The sequence below is a fragment of the Macrobrachium nipponense genome, chromosome 26, assembly GCF_015104395.2.
Source record: "Macrobrachium nipponense isolate FS-2020 chromosome 26, ASM1510439v2, whole genome shotgun sequence".
NCBI classification, from domain to species: Eukaryota; Metazoa; Arthropoda; class Malacostraca; order Decapoda; family Palaemonidae; genus Macrobrachium; species Macrobrachium nipponense.
In genome coordinates, this window is record NC_087215.1 from 29521207 (window position 1) to 29537961 (window position 16755).

At 39.8% G+C, this 16755-nt stretch overlaps 1 protein-coding gene across 1 annotated transcript in view; it reads right to left on the bottom strand.

The window, feature by feature from the left end:
* The window catches only part of LOC135199612 (uncharacterized), a 22678-nt gene extending 6212 nt beyond the window's left edge, over window positions 1-16466 (bottom strand). Inside the window, exons 1-6 of the mRNA XM_064227770.1 lie at window positions 16239-16466; window positions 10235-10474; window positions 10077-10202; window positions 1145-1909; window positions 833-916; window positions 319-498 (exon numbers count right to left, since the gene is read on the bottom strand). Coding sequence (XP_064083840.1) covers window positions 319-498; window positions 833-916; window positions 1145-1909; window positions 10077-10202; window positions 10235-10474; window positions 16239-16466 — 1623 coding nt within the window. The remainder of the gene's footprint in view (window positions 1-318; window positions 499-832; window positions 917-1144; window positions 1910-10076; window positions 10203-10234; window positions 10475-16238) is intronic.
* Window positions 16467-16755: the final 289 nt, after the last annotated feature.

Below are 16755 nucleotides of genomic sequence, written 5' to 3' on the forward strand. Positions count from 1 at the left end.
CGTAACATAAGGATAAATTAGCTCTAGCAAAAATACCCCTTGGTTGAAAATAAAAAAGAAACGACCGTGATACTTAGAATATTCAAAATTACTCAGATTCTGAAGTCCTGAGAGAGGAAATTGCTTTCATCGGATCATGTCAAGATTACCGAACCCACTATCTTCCAAGACAATATTATATACTATATATATATATATATATATATATATATATATCTATATATATATATATATATATATATATATATATCCCTTTCATCTTTTATTGGTCCTGCTCAACTTGTCACCATGCTAATTCCGAACGAGGAAACATCTAACCTTTATGACGAAGCTATTTGGCGGTATTTCTCTTTCCTGAAGGTGACTCAGATAGACCTGGTTTTTGGACATGATTTTGACTGGAGCCGCCATCTGCCTCCCCTCGAACACCTTCACAGCGAAGATCTCCCTTCGGGCGTCATCCTTAACGAGGCGACATAAACTTTGCAGGTCATTCGCCTGTAGTAGATTTTTCTCTCGTTAATAACGTCAGCGCATACACGGTGTTCATTTACAGGATGCCAGTAGTAGATATTATTCCAAAATGAGGCAACTTAGCATTTAATCCAAAGTATATTTATCTTCGGATGGAAGTTAATCAATTGAAACTATACTTCGTAAACTGCATTTGTTTTCGTTTATTCATGATGAAGAATAGGTAATAGACTTGGCATTAGCACTGGAGCAGTACCTCCTTTAATTATATCCCAGTGCTTGGATTTGTGCCTAAATCACACATTCCATACATTCCTTCAATTACATTTTATGTCAGTTTTTCAAATAAGCGTCTTACCGTGACATTCACAGGAGAAGCATCTCCACTTCGTCCTATTTCCTCCGCAATATTTCGCAATGTTGCTGTCATTTCTACTAATTTCTGTAATGGCAAATTCAAGAAAACTGAGATTAAGCAGAGTAACAGGCAAGAAGAATCATGAAGATTACGAAAATGACATAGGTAAATATGATTCTGAAATCTACAAAGATATGATTATAATTTATCAGCTTGAAGAATATTGAGATGGGACGAAATTGTACCTCAAGAATGAATTGGCAGGAAATTGGGTCAAATGAGGACAGAGAAAGAGAGAGAGAGCAAACTGACCTCCACAGTGTCGTTTCTTCCGCTCTCGGTCTCCTGAAGAATAGCGCTGTTTTCCCCAATGTTTTTCATAGCAAGTTCATAGTCTTTTCCAGCGTCTTCCATAACGGCCCCCAGAAAGATAAAGTCCGTTGCTGCTTCCAGCTTTGCATCGAAGTCCTGTAGTTTTTCTTTGTCTCGTCGTGTGGCAACCAACAGGTTTCCAAACAGTTTAGTGTTTTGATCAATATTGCTCACTTTATTTTCATTTGAAAGCTGCCACTTTTGCAAAATTTTGATTAGGCCTGCGATTTTTTTTTTGTTTTCAAGAAACTTACTTTTCATCACTTTAGAAACTGCAATGGCATCAGCAACCTGAGCTTCCGCTTCCTGGCAATCAGCGATTCCTTTCCTCGTAAAATTCTCTCGGAAGGTATCGGTGAACGCTTGAACGGGAGACTTTGATCCTCTGTGATGATTGGGGTATCTTGTGCTTTTCTGGGTACGTTTCGTTCGTGAGTCATCACTAGACTCTTGAGAGGGTGGTGCTGCGCAACAGTGCATAAAAGAAAGTTCCTTTGAGACATTCAGGAGCGGTCTGTGAATCAGCAGATCTTCGACTGAAGAGACTGTGAACTCCTTCCTGCAGATGGGACACGTGTTCTGTCGGGTCGAGATGATCCTGGCGATGCAGATGTCACATAAAGTGTGAGAACAGGGGAGAATCCTGGGGCAGTATTCTTCGCTGAAGACATTATTGCAAACGCGGCACTGAAGGGGTTTGGAAGCCTAGTAAAGAAGAAGAAAAAGAAAGAACAAAAATAAACGTCAGTGACCCTTTCAGATGCAAGCGTGATCTTCCACGTATGCACCTGAATCTGTAAATGAACCCCGAATTCTAATGCCCCCTAGATGCTGACCCCTTGGCGTGGGTAGGGGGCTTAGGGACCAGCAGTTGGGCTCTGATGCCTGGTGGGGTTGCTCTCTCAGTGGTCCTTGGGGCCCAGCTGCTGATCCAACTAAATTAGTCAGAACTTTTCCTTCTTTCTGCAATTGTTTCATTCTCACTACATCCTTCTCCTTCATGAAATATTTTTTTATTAGCATTTCGGATTAATTATGTGGAATTTTCCACTTTTGTTCAATTTTACTGCTTAGGTGAGTCTGAGAAGGGATCGTGTTTTGGAAGGGGTTTGCATTCGAAGCTAATTGTGGGAGTTGTGGTGCTTGAGTCGCCACCTGATATGGTTTGGACCCAAGAGGTAGTGATGGGACCTTCCCATTGCTACCTTGAGGGCGGAACCATCTCTAAACATCAGCCCATCGGAAACCAAGGGGGGTTGGTGTTTGGGATGGGACTCCTGGCTTTTGTCCGGAAGCCCACCAATACGTTTGGAGTGGGGAGTCGGTCCCCATTAGTGGGGGCAGAACTCCCAGCAGGCGGATAGGCTTATACCTGGGCCACTGCAAGCGTATTGGTGCCATCCCGTAAGGGTAGGGTATGGGGTGGACCATTGGGAGTCGACTCTCACTTGTGCCATTGGTGGAGAATTTGACTACCTGACTGACCCACGATACCTTCTTGATATAACCAAGCAGTCTACAAATATATTTGAATTTATGGATATCGACCAATGTTTGCCCTCCCCTGGATCTGACGACTTAATGGCACTGGCGACAACTTCAGGCATGAACACAGATATGAGCTCGGCTATCACAAAGAACCATGCACCGAGACACCACGGTGTTATTAAAACTGGTGGATTTGACGTGAACAATAGAGTGCTTTATTGCACTAATGCAAGCCTTTTGTTGGACTATGAGTGCTTGCATAGTGTCGCAAAACAGTTTGGTAAGGTGGAGAGGATTAAGATGCTTCTAGAAAAAGACAAGCAGTCTTTTTCTGCGTACATTAGATTTTCCTCTCCCCAAGAAGCTAGTGAGGCACAAATGAAATTAAATGGCCACATTCTAAATGACTCTGTTTAAAGCACCAAGGTGTTTTCTGTGAGGAATTTGAACGATGAGCCATTCGATTTTGTTCCTAAGAACGAAGAATGTGGACCAGCAACATATACTAGGACGCTTCCTCCCCCTATATGGCATGTTGCCAGTTATAAAGAGGGAAGGGAAAATTTCATTAAAGCTGCAGAATGTATTGAGAACAAAGTGGGTTCTATTCCTATCGGTAATCTGAAACGATATGGAAAGAACTTACTCATAAAAGCAGGCAATGAGACGAAAGCTATTTTATTATCAAAGTTTAAACCCCCAAAAAGTGGAAATATTGAGGCTATAACATCGCACAGATTCTTTTACACGCTGAAAGGGGTAGTTTATTCCAGAGAATTGCATGTTTTCAATGATGAGGAGTTATCTCATGTAAAAAAATTGGGAGGGGATGCAGCTATGCTTTTAACTTTCTCCTCCAATTACTTGCCTGATACCATCAATGTTGGCCATGAGAGGATGCAAGTCAAAAAATATAAAAGAAACCCTAAACAATGTCGCAAATGTTTCGAATATGGCCACATTCAAGACTCATGTGGAAACAATAAGAGATGTTCTGTGTGCTCAGCCGAGCATGACAATTTGGACAAGTGTGAAGCAGCCCGTTATTGTTTCCAGTGTAAGGGTGATCATTCTCCAAACAGTGAGACTTGCCTCAGATACAGGTTTGAGCAAGATGTGTTGGCAGTGGCTGATAATGAACATCTCAGCATCAGTGCAGCAAAGCGTGTGGTAATGGGGGCTAACAAGAGTGCCAACTCTACCTATGCTTCTGTAATAAAGTTGATGAAGAGTTCTAGCAATGAGAGGCCACCAGTAATAGAATCTAACAGTAAGCATCGGAAACCTGTTTCTCCTTGCACAGGAAATAATAATCGGAAACTTATATCAGCAAGTGCTTTGAAGCCCAATACTAAAAATTGTTCTTCCAAAAGCATGGACAATTTATACTCTCAAGCTGATACAAATGTAACGGTTGCAAATTCAGCCCCTAAGTAAAGTTTGCAAACGTCCACAAATAATAATATCACCAAGAAGCAACCAAAGGAGTGGTCCAAACTAGAGAGATCTAGCTCGGATCCATCAATTATCACAGTCGCTAAGAAACATGATAAAACTAAAGCTGCGCCCACCAGGAAGCGTATAAGAAACGCATCCCCGAATAATGAAAGTTTTATCATAAAAACTTCAGATGGGTACAGTGTTCTGGAAGAGATCTCTCCGCCAAGGAAGATAGTTCCGAAAGCAGATCCAGTTCAGAGACATGCGAGTTCTCATCAGTCTTGCCGCCCCAAGACTAATAGCAGTAGTGATGCACAGAATCACAGTAAAAATCCTGAGCATCAGCCTCGAATTCAGAAAGCTGTTTGTCAGCCAAGAACCCTAATCTCTGATAAAGATGAAAAGGGATCAAGAAAACAATCTCTTATTAAGGAGAATTTTCCTCTCCACCCCAGGATCAGTACTTCCCCTCCAAAGAGTGGGAAGTAGTACATTACCACCTTAACATTCAAGTTCGATGTCCTTAAGTGGAACTGTAAGGGTCTCAGAGCCCGGACAGAAGACTTTAAAGTTTTAATGCATGAATTCAATCCAGGGATTGTATGCCTACAGGAGACTATGTTAGGTAACTCTCCTTATAATCCTGGACTTGATTATGCTATTTTTAACTCTTTTCCCCCAACTGGTGATCGTGCCCATGGAGGTGCTGCAATTATTGTTAATAAATCTCTGCAGCACTCCATAATACAATTAAATACAACTCTACAAGCTGTTGCTGTCTCAGTCATATTAGACAAAAGGATAACGGTTTGTTCATTATACCTCCCACCAGACCTTTCTTTTAACATTGGAGATATTCAGTCCTTGATTAACCAACTTCCCACTCCTTTTCTCTTATTAGGAGATTTCAATGCCCACAACCCGCTTTGGGGAAGTCTGTGTTTAGACAGCAAAGGGAAAATAATTGAGGGCCTTATTGATACGAATGATGTCGCCCTATATAATAATGGGTCAATGACCTTCCACAGCATTCATAATAATCATCTCTCTGCACTGGACCTTGGTATTTCCTCACCAAATATCCACTTTGACTTTAACTGGTCTGTTAATGAAGATTTGAATGGAAGTGATCATTACCCGATCCATCGGAAATATATTGTAAATGCTCCATCTGAAACATTACCTAAGTGGAAGGTAGAGGATGCTGACAGGGACAAGTTCAGTAAAGGAGTCAATCTAGATAGGGAGTTTGAGTCATTTCATTCTCACCTGGATGCCTATGACTACTTCATTGAATCCACTCTGAAGAGTGCTGAGGGCTCGATTCCCAAGACAAAAGGTAAGCCTCGTAGACCTGCAGTTCCCTGGTGGAATAAGACGTGGTATTCTGAGGAACGTCACTAGGAAGTGCTACCGACGATACAAAACTAGTGGCCCCCCTCAGTCTAAATTAATCTATAATCGTGTGTTAGCCAAGCAGTGGCGCTTTTACAAGAAAGCCAAAAGAGAAAGTTGGCTTTACTATATCAATGGAATCAATTCCAAAACTCCATTGAGAGTGGTGTGGCGCAAAATCAGGAAACTAAGTGGAAAATTTGTTGCGTCACCATTACCCTCATTAGAAGTCAATAATACTCTGATCACAGAGCCCACTGAAGTTGCCAAGGAGCTGGGAAAACACTTTTCTCAAGTTTCCAGCCCTGACAATTATTCTCTAGAATTTCAAAGAATTCGGAATGCTGAAATGACTCTGAAATTTGAATCTGGAAAATCTGAACCATACAATCACAAATTTTCCTTAAGAGAATTTTGGGAGGCACTCTCTTCAACTGAATCAACAGCTCCAGGGGGTGATTCAGTTTCATATGAATTGATTAAACACCTCCCAGATGATGCCAAAAAGTATCTACTCAAGATTATAAACAAAATATGGGAAACTGGAATTTTACCCAAGGACTGGAAAATATCCATAATTGTTCCCATAAAAAAAAACCTAATAAAGACGCTTCCCAAACCACCAGCTATAGACCAATAGCTCTTACCAGCTGTGTGTGTAAGCTGATGGAAAAAATGATAAACACCAGATTAGTTTGGCACCTGGAAACCAAAGGACTAATATCTCCATTTCAATTTGGTTTCAGGAAAAATCGGTCCACCCTTGATCCCTTGCTGAGGCTGACCAGCAAGGATTTGCCAAACGATGTCAGACTATCGGTGTATTTTTGACCTTGAGAAAGCATATGACACTACTTGGAGAATTGGTATCATAAAACAATTGCACAAGATGGGCATATGTGGAAGAATGATTAAATTTTTTATTCCATTTTAACAGAGAGATTTTTTAAGGTTAGAGTGGGCAACACTCTCTCCCAACCTTTTGTGCAGGAGGAGGGTGTTCCACAAGGAGGCGTTTTAAGTGTAACACTTTTTTCAGTGGCAATAAACAGTATAGTCCAACAAATATCATCACCTGTTAAATGCTCACTTTTTGTTGATGACCTTGCAATATACTGCACAGGATATGATGTGTTGTCAGTATGTAAACATCTGCAAAGGTCTGTTAATGCCATTACAAAGTGGGCTGATGAGAATGGTTTTAAATTCTCCTCCTCTAAAACAGTTTCTGTAAGATTTACTAGGTGCCAGCGTGTGGAAGAGGTTCCCACACTTAGTTTAAAAGGATCTATCATTCCTTATGAAAATGAAGTGAAATTTTTGGGAATCACCATTGACCAGAAATTGACATGGGCCAGCCACATAAACGCCTTAAAGATTAAGATTAACAATCTCTGAATATTTTAAAGGTTGTTTCTGGATTTAGTTGGGGAGCTGATAAAAAATCCCTGCTGAGACTATATGACTTGTTGTGTAGATCCAAGCTAGACTATGGCTGTCAGATTTATTCCTCAGCTTGTCAAACCAGGCTGAAGGAACTAGACGTTGTACACAGTATGGGGCTGAGAATATGCTCGGGGACTTTTAGAACTTCGCCTGTTGAAAGCATATATGTTGACACTAACCAACTTCCCCTTGATCTGAGAAGGCAAGAACTAGGATTAAGGTACATGGTTAGAATTAAAAGTGCTCCCCAAAATCCCTCCTTCCAGGTGCTGAGGGAAGCAGACTCACGGTTCTTTTCTGGTATAAGAGCCTCTAGACCATTCCAAGTTAGGCTAAATGAAGATGTTAGGGGTAATCATCTTAAATCCCAGAAAGTCATAGAAGTAAAACATCCTGTGTATTCTCCATGGCTTATTCCAGAAGCATCCGTGTGCAAAAAAGCACTTCACAAAAAAGACTGTCCTGAGGAAGAGATTAGGGGAAGATTCTTGGAGCACGAAACTGTCCATACTAATGTGACAAAAATATATACGGATGGATCAAAGTCAAGTAGTGGTGTTGGGTGTGCAGTTATCCTTGGTGATACAGCATATACAGCTAAACTACCTGACTTTGCATCCATATTCACAGCAGAATTAACAGCCATAGTCTCTGCCCTGGATATAGTTGTTCAAAGTAGCGACACTAATTTTGTCATTTACTCTGATTCCAAAAGCACTTTAGAAGCTATTAAAAAATTCAATAGCTTCCATCCGTTAGTTCAAAAAGTTCAAGAATCGCTCCTCCATTTGTATTATTTGCGTAAATCTGTCTCTTTCTGTTGGGTTCCTTCACATGTGGGGATTTGCGGAAACGAGATGGCAGATAGGGAAGCGAAAGCTGCTAGTGTCTCCTCAGAAACAGCCTTTAGTAAAGTGCCTCATACAGATCTAAAAGGTCCTTTTAGGTCTTATATTTTAAGCAAATGGCAAGAAAGATGGACTTCTCCTAATCTTTCCAATAATAGAAAGTACAGAAATATTAGAAATAATATATTGCCGTGGCCTTCGTCTTTCCAGTCTGATAGGCGAACAGAAATAGTTTTAAGCAGACTGAGGATTGGGCACACTTATTTGACCCATCAATTTATTTTAGAAGGGGGCAGCCTCCCAGAGTGTGCTTGCGGTGGCGAGATGCTAACAGTGGAGCACATTCTGGTTGCTTGCCCCAGATATTTTAACTAGAGAGAGAGATATCTTAGGGGTAAATCCCTTTGTGATATTTTGGGAGATGAAGCAGATATTTCTGCTCTCATCTCCTTTTTAAAGTCTATAAACATTTTTAATAACATTTAATTATTTTTCATCTATCACATCATAGATGTATATATTTATTTATTACGCATTTTCTTCATTCATTTCTTCATTAATTCATTCATTTCTCATATGGTAATTTATATATGAACCATTTTCTTCATACACTTATTAACTTATTTATAATGTAATTTATTTACTCTCCATTATGGCGCTGAATGGCTTCTTTGGCCCCAGTGCCTATGCTTTTGCCCTAAAACTCATACATCCATCCATCCATCCATCCGAATTCTAATGAAAGGTTTGTTTGTAAGTATATAATTAAGGTTACATTCGACAGACCTATGTCATCTGTTCCTTGGACTAGAAATCCTATAGATAACAGTATTTCTATTCGTTTGCTGTCCCTATGTGAGTACCTCATTTCTTTTCTGTGTCAGCGATGCTGACCTAATGAGAAGATACTTCAAGTTTATCAAAATTATATAACGACAGTTGGAGCCAAATGCCATTTTCCGAAGACATATCAGTTGCATTCTCGTTCAACGTTCACAAATTACAAAGCGGTGACTGACGATTGACTGCAGAATGAACGCGGTACTGTGACCCAGAAACTGTTGGAACTAGACAGAAGAAAGGTAGAACGAAACACCACATAGTAAAAAAAAAAAAAAAAAATTATCCCACTCGGAATAAACGACACAGGTTGCAAAATGTCTGTGAACTTCGACTAGTGTACAACTGAAATGAATCGTCGCCTCGTAACGCATTCCCTCATTTATCACTGATTTGTGATTGATAATTTCTGAGTTGGGATTTTTAACGTCGTTTCTGTTCAGTTCTGGCAAATGCATTTCTTGGTTGATTTTTATTTGTTCATTGGAACATCGTTTGATTTGCCTGCACGAATTCCAAGTCATTCTCATTGCACTGCGACGTTATTGACTGAATTCCTTCGACAGTTCCATCTTGCATCAGTCATTGCAATCAGATTTGATGGTGTTGGTTCTCACCATCCTTACAATGCCTTTATTCTTCATTTTGTTTTCATTTTCAACTCGACTACCTTTTCGTTTTCTACATCGCATTTTTACACTATTTTTTTATGCATTTCTTATGTTATCCTCGCTTCCTTGAACCTAAACATCCTGTATTTATGTACGCATTGCTTTTTGCGCTGCCACTGAATGAGGCGAAAATAGCCATTCTAGTCAGATGTTAATGCTACTGAATTGAAAAGAACAGAAAACAGACATTATCCCACCAGCTATACAGAGGTTACGGAACTGGTGATATGACATCTCTATGGTCATCGATTTCTCCTGAGTTTTGAATCGTAAATGAAAATTATCTTGAAAGAAGAAGTAATTATTCGATGAGCTATTGGTTCGAAATGTTCTTGTTGGGACTGGAAAGAATGGCAGACTTGGATAGTGGTTGTTGTTCTCTGCTCACGAAGTCCTAAATAACACGAGTGAAAAACTAATACCAGTTTGGGGTCAAATTGAGATATTTGTAGAGAGAAGCCGGACTAAAATCGCGAGCTGAAAAACTGATAAATGTTAACCGTTATTTCTGTGATTTTTGACATTTCCTGTACCTTGAATTAAGTATACATGGGAGGGTGAATCAGGTGTGAGGCAACTAGTCGGCACTGTTTTGAGCGCGTAGACATGCACTAGACATAGTTTTAATATGTATGTTTATATATAGTCCTAACCATTTAGCGATAAATAGTACAGTAAACAAAAGCAGAAACACTTCAGTATAAATCTAACAGATAAAATGAAAATGAACAGCTTGCTACTTACCATAGTTCTTGTTGTCTTCTCTGGTGCTGCTTCTCGTGCTGCTGCTGCTTGTGCTTTTTTTCGTGCTGCTGCTTCTTGTGCAGCTTCTCGTGCTGCTCTATCTTGTGCTTTTTTTCGTGCTGCTTGCTTCTTGTGCAGTCTTCTTGTCTTGCTTCTGCCAAATGCTGCTGCTGCTCCTGGTTCCTAATCGGCTGCTGCTTCTTGTGCAGCTTCTTGTGCTGCTTCTGCAAATGCTGCTGCTGCTCCTGGTCCAAACGCTGCTGCTGCTGCTGCTGCTGCTGCTGCTGCTGTTGCTCCTGGTCCAAACGCTGCTGCTGCTGCTGCTCCTGGTCCAAACGCTGCTGCTGCTGCTGCTGCTGTTGCTCCTGGTCCAAACGCTGCTGCTGCTGCTGCTGCTCCTGGTACAAACGCTGCTGCTACTTGTGCTGCACCAGGGAAGGCGCTCAAGATAAGGCCCAAAAAAGCCATAGCTTATACTTATACCGCGTAGAGACGTCAAGCGGATATTGAAAACCGAGGTATGAGGATAATACTTACACAGCCAAGAGGAGTCGACTCTTCTTCCACCTTGGCTGGTACTATGTCAGTCGAGGCAACAGCAGAAACGGGACTGAGAATTTCAGAGGGTGACGAAATAACTCCTACCCGCAACACAGCGAACTCAGGTCAGTGGAAAGTTATTCTTAGCTCAGTTTGTGTGTTTAGGCATTTATAATGAGTATTTTCATGTCTTACTTCTCATTAAAAAAAAAAAAAAAAAAAAGATAGAGCCACAGAATGTAACTGTTGGATAAATAGATAGACTGATTGAACACATGAGAAAAATCCCGAAGCAAACAAATCAATGAGTGCTTCGTTGTTAAGGAAAACAGTCTGAATCATAAATAGTAAATTACACGAAGCATTATCCACTTTCTCTTAATCTCCCATTTCGCCTTCACTCAACCATTTTCATGCCGCCTTATTAGTTTCGTAATATTTTCTTTTTCAGTATATACTCTTATTATTATCATTAGTGTTAGAGGCATTGCTTCCTTAAATTTCTCTGGCAGTAGTTGGTTGCCCTGTCATAGTTATTCATCATGAGCTAAATCCAGTGCTGCCGTTGCTTGCATACAGCTGTTATTGGTCTATTGATTCTTGTTCTAGCGTAGCTTTTATCATTTGTTTTTCATCTACCCGATATACTCGTATTTTGTACTGTCTTTATTTGATCTTTACTTTGTATTTGTATATGGCCATGCCCTGAAATGAAGTTATTATTATTATTATTATTATTATTATTATATATATCTTATTAATTGATTATTATTATTATTATTATTATTATTATTATTATTATTATTATTATTATTATTATTATTATTATGTTGTTGTTGTTGTTGTTCCAAAAATCACAAATGCAGTCCTGTCAGTTGCCAAGGAGTAAGAAAATGATTCGCAAAAAATCCCAGATTAGCTGATGATTATAGTAACATGCCCTCTCTCTCTCTCTCTACAGGAAAAAGGTACGAGCTACCGTAGCTGTTATGCTAGATAAGGATCTAACAAAAGATCAGTCAAATAATCTGGACTACAACCAGATCTTTACATCTACAACACTTACTCTTAACCGCCTGAAGATGCTTTAAGACAGGAGTCAGGTATTTTAATTGCTTCAAATATTCATACCTTCAATGGCTACCGGAAGTCTTGCGTTAGTTTTATAAAGTAATATCCTTCAACAACCGGCAACATTTATTGTGGCAGACAAGGGTAAGACTAATGTGATGTAAAGTAAATGTGTAGCTTCATTATTTAGAATTGTACAGAAAAGTGGGAAGAAAAACAGATTTTCTCTGCTTTTGGTGTCTTTAACTACAGCATCGGTTCTAATTCCACCCCATCAACTGCAGTGAGAGGTGCTGTTGGATTGAAGAGCTACAGCTGCTGTGAATTTCAGGGATAATTTCGATAGTAACCCTGCAAGCTGGCAGAAACCATGTATGAAGACGTATAAGATTGACCTTGAGTTCATGGTTTTTCTTGAACGTGGTCATCATGATGCTCTTGTTGTCAAACTTCGAATGTAAAGAGTAGTTGTTGATGGGCAATGTACTGCGACAGGAATGTAATCTTTGGTTTGTACGGCGTTTTTCCGATGCATGGAACCAGTGGTTATTCAGCAACGGGACCAACGGCTTTACGTGACTTCCGAAGCACGTCGAGAGTGAACTTCCAACACCAGAAATACACATCTCTAACCCCTCAATGGAATGCCCGAGAATCGAACTCGCAGCCACCAATGAGGCAAGCAAAGGCCATACCAACCACGCCACTGGGGCTCTGCAGTCTTTCGTGTTCTGCAGGTTAGTGTTTATGGCACATTACTTTTGATAACGAGCTTATGGATATTAGTGTCATTCTCGTCTGATTATGAAACTGTTGTTTCTGAACCTCTTAACAGAGATTTAGCTAAAATTAGTGCAAAACAGTTTTCCTTTCTTGTTTATGTTACTGATTTTTCTTTTGTTATTTTTCCTTCAATTCCCAAATGGCTTTTTCTGTACTTACTGCTTTGACCATAGGTTTGTTTGTTTGTTTGTATGGTGTTTTGCGTTGCATGGAACCAGTGGTTATTCAGCAACGGGACCAACGGCTTTACGTGGCTTCCGAACCACGTCGAGAGTGAATTTCTATCACCAGAAATACACATCTCTCACTCCTCAATGGAATGGCCGAGAATCGAACCCGCGACCACCGAGGTGAGAAGCAAACACCAAACCAACCACGCCACTGAGGCGCTCTTTGACCATAGGGTTCCCCGGACTTGTAGCATATGGCTATTTCGATCAAGGGTTGAAGCTTGGTTTGAAATAACGATAGTAAATATCATCAACATTTTTGCCTCCTTTTATGGACTGCTCTAGTCTCAAATATTTTTGCATCATTCCCTTGTACCTTTCACTAATGAATTTAATTTTAATAATAGTTTAGTGGCCCGTCTTTATGTCCCCAGGGATCCTTTAGGATCTCGTGAATAAAACTCATTTATCGCTCACTAATGACATCTCTATTACTTTATCAAATGAAAGGTTTAATATAGCAACCAGTTTCAAAACATACGAAAATTCCTTTTCTCTCCTAATACTGCCCTTTCTCTCCAGACTAAACCTCTTTGCTGCATTTTTTTTTTTTTTTTTTACGTGGAACTTCTTTGTGGGATGTTTATTTAATTTAAAATAATTAGTCAAAAATTTCTTGTTTTAGTATTAACAATTTAAGGAATGCATCCTAATACTTTTTAAATGCCTCACTTTCAGTACGGTTCTAGAAACCATCGTTGAATGGCAGCAGCAAAAGAAAAACCAGAGAGGAAGAAAGACACTCGCTCACCTCTGACAGCCTTTAACTTAAGTAGTCCAGTTTGAGTTGACTTTCCGAGCGAAGACGTAATGGGTTCTTCTCCTATTCGGCGCATGGCACTTGGCCTCTACGACACTTTGGTCACCCTGGACCTTGGAAGCCTGAATACTAATCTCGTACAAGTTTGCAGTGACTACTTCAGTTCGTGTGTTTATTTGAACCAGCTTTCCACTAAACCCTAATCATAATCAAGGCGTTAAGGACATATGCACCAGTTACCTAAGTTGTTCATCCTCGTGCACTGAATCAGTTTGCAACTGTCATCGATTGTGAGGACAGCAGTTCTGTATGTCACTATTCATTCCAGTATGGGAGGAGAGTGATTTTGCGAGTGTTTATTTTATAGCTGTGTGCATTATCACTGTACAGTGATACTCTGATATGAGGGGGGCAGGAGAGTCAGATGATTTTGCGAGTGTTTATTTTATAGCTGTGTGCATTATCACTGTACAGTGATACTACTGATTACATTATAATCACCGATCGGTGATAATATTGTTTTGTTATTTTCACCGAGAATCTATGAGAATGAATAGATATTTAGCAACTGCAGTTTAGGATGTTGAAAGGAATTTAAGAGTAAAAAATTGATTTCACACAAATGAAAGGTATCTTATAAAAATACATTTATTCCACATTAAAATCGTTATTATACAAATGTACATTATGCCATATAGATTTAAACATTCTTAGTGGAGCAGAATGAATTAGTATGTAAGTGTTATACATAACATTAAACATCATTTGACTCGCTAAAGATTTTCGTTCTCTTGCTTCTCTTTGTGGACACGTTGTTTGCTTTCCGTTTGACTCCAGCCTTAGCAACTTTTGAACGATTAAATCGTCCTAATACCCTTGACTCTTTGGGACGACCTCTCATTTTTACCTTAGGAAGATGAGCATTCAATAGCTGTAATCCTTGGAAGTCTGCTGTTGTGACTGTTGAAGCTAGTGTCTGTGACATTGGTGAATCTGGTGTGTGACGTAGGTGAAGCTGGGGTTTGTGACGTTGGTGAAGTTGATGTGCTTGGCATCTGCGGACTATCATCATTTTGGTATTCATGAACCTGTTCCCAGCAAGTAAGAATACGTTTCAGCATATCAAGTCTTGCTTTGTACACTTCAGTTCCGCAATTAGTTAGCACCGCTGAGTCGCTGCATTGTTTCTTGACACACTCGGAATTTTTGAGCATCGTGAATGCCTGTTGATAGTAGAAACATCAATGTTCTCTTGTCTTACAACAGCAATAATGTAATTACATGGTAAGAAATGTTGGCAATAAAAAGTGCAGGAACAGCTGAATTCAGCACCTGTTTCACCATTTCTCGTCACTTTGTGGTCAGTAGACCCTTTATTCACAACAAAGAGGCCAGGCGCATCCAATGTGACGGAAAAAGAATCTAAGGGCTTAGATAGCTTATGGTGTTTCATCATTAGTTTAACTGCATATTCCGTGAACTGTGTATATTTTGTTCATTAGAACATCATGAACTCCATAGTCAACAGATGTACATGTCTGCAAAAAAAAAAAAAAAAAAAAAAAAAAAAAACTGCTTATTGGCTCGTTCATCATTTAAGATGGAATTATGAGGCATAATTTTACGAATGCATTCAGACATATATGTAGCTGAGGTTAGAAAGTGCTTTGGTTTGCCGTTTTCTGCTTCAATGTGATTATTAGTGTCATTTCCAAATGTTAATTTTATAGAATGGAGGTATGTGGCCCACATTTCTTTACAGTTTACCCAATTTGCACATACATATTGAAACATACTTGAATCTTGTTCTTCTAACACAGACAATTTTGACTGAAAGGAGATTTCATTATGGGCATACACAAGTTGTTTCAGAGGACCAAAGATTTCATTCTTTTTAGGAACAGGAAGCACAAGTTCAAATACATTTTTCTTGAAGTATTGTAATACATGAAACTTGCAAAGCAATACGTCTGCTTTCGGAAGTAAGGCACGGACTGCTTGAATTTCGTTCTGGTCTTTGTCAGTCATAACTGTCTTTGTGTGGTTAATATTCTCCATCATCCTACAAACCGATGACGTTATCTCCAGCATTATGTCTGCTGTTTCACTTCTTACAAAGGCATAAAAAACCGCCCTGCCACGACCTAGATTGTCTTGGACTAGAATCATGTAGTGGATAATTGTATTTGTTAATTTTGTAAGTCCCTTCCATGAAAATCATTTCGGGATATTTACAGTACATGCTTATCATTTCATTAGTAGCAAATGCAATCATTTGGATGGCCCTACTTTCATCCAGTGATATATCTATCTTTCCTTTTCCTGCATTCACAATTTCATCCACCATTTCTGTCAACTTACCAATATCTGGCATTCCATTCCCACTTTGCACCTTTCGCTTCAAATTTCGTACTTCTTGCATGGTTTCTGCTTTGTTGTATTTACTCAGAAGAAAGGATTTTAATTACTTGTTGTCTGGGTTAAGTTTCACAACATCCTCTACGTCTCCCATCTCCGAACTTGACAGTCTGCGTTTCTGGCTATAGAAGGGCTGTAAAGCTACGGTGACTTCATAACTGGCTTGTTTTTTCTTGCGGTTAGCGCCACTAACACATTGCAGCCACAAGGGAGGTATCTCTGTTTTAGTCTTATGCCTAGTCCTTTCCGGCTCGGATTTCCAGTGTACACACACGAATGAAACAGAGCCGCACTTCAGTTCAGATGGAATTTGATGCTGACGGCGCTATTTTCACTGATGACGGAGCTAGAAGACTTCACTCGAAACACGGACCCTGTCTGATTCTGATATTTCTTGAAAAGGGAGTCAAATTCATCAAATGAGCTGAACGTATCAGAGGAGAAAATGGCCCTGAAAACAGATGTTGTGTCTGCCTGTATGTCGTCTTGTCCCTGGGCAGCAGATGAACTGGCTTGATGTTCCTGTAGTTCTGCTGATGCATGTAACTCAAAGGTGTTTTCAACTTCTACAGAAGTGTCACTCTCCATACTGCTTTGGTGGAAGGAGAAATATAATCACAAAATAACCCAACTGAAGTCGCAGGAGGACTGAACGTATCAGAGGAGAAAATATCCCTGAAGACAGATGTTTCGGCCTGTATTTCGTCTTTACAAAACATGAACCTGCAGAAATCCCGAAACTAGTTTAACTACTGGCTGTTTGTTATCGCCAGTGATGAATAAATGAGAGAGAGAGAAGAGAGAGAGAGAGAGGAGAGAGAGAGAGAGAGAGAGAGATTCCATAAACGAAGCTCTTGTTAATTTGTTATCCGTACGG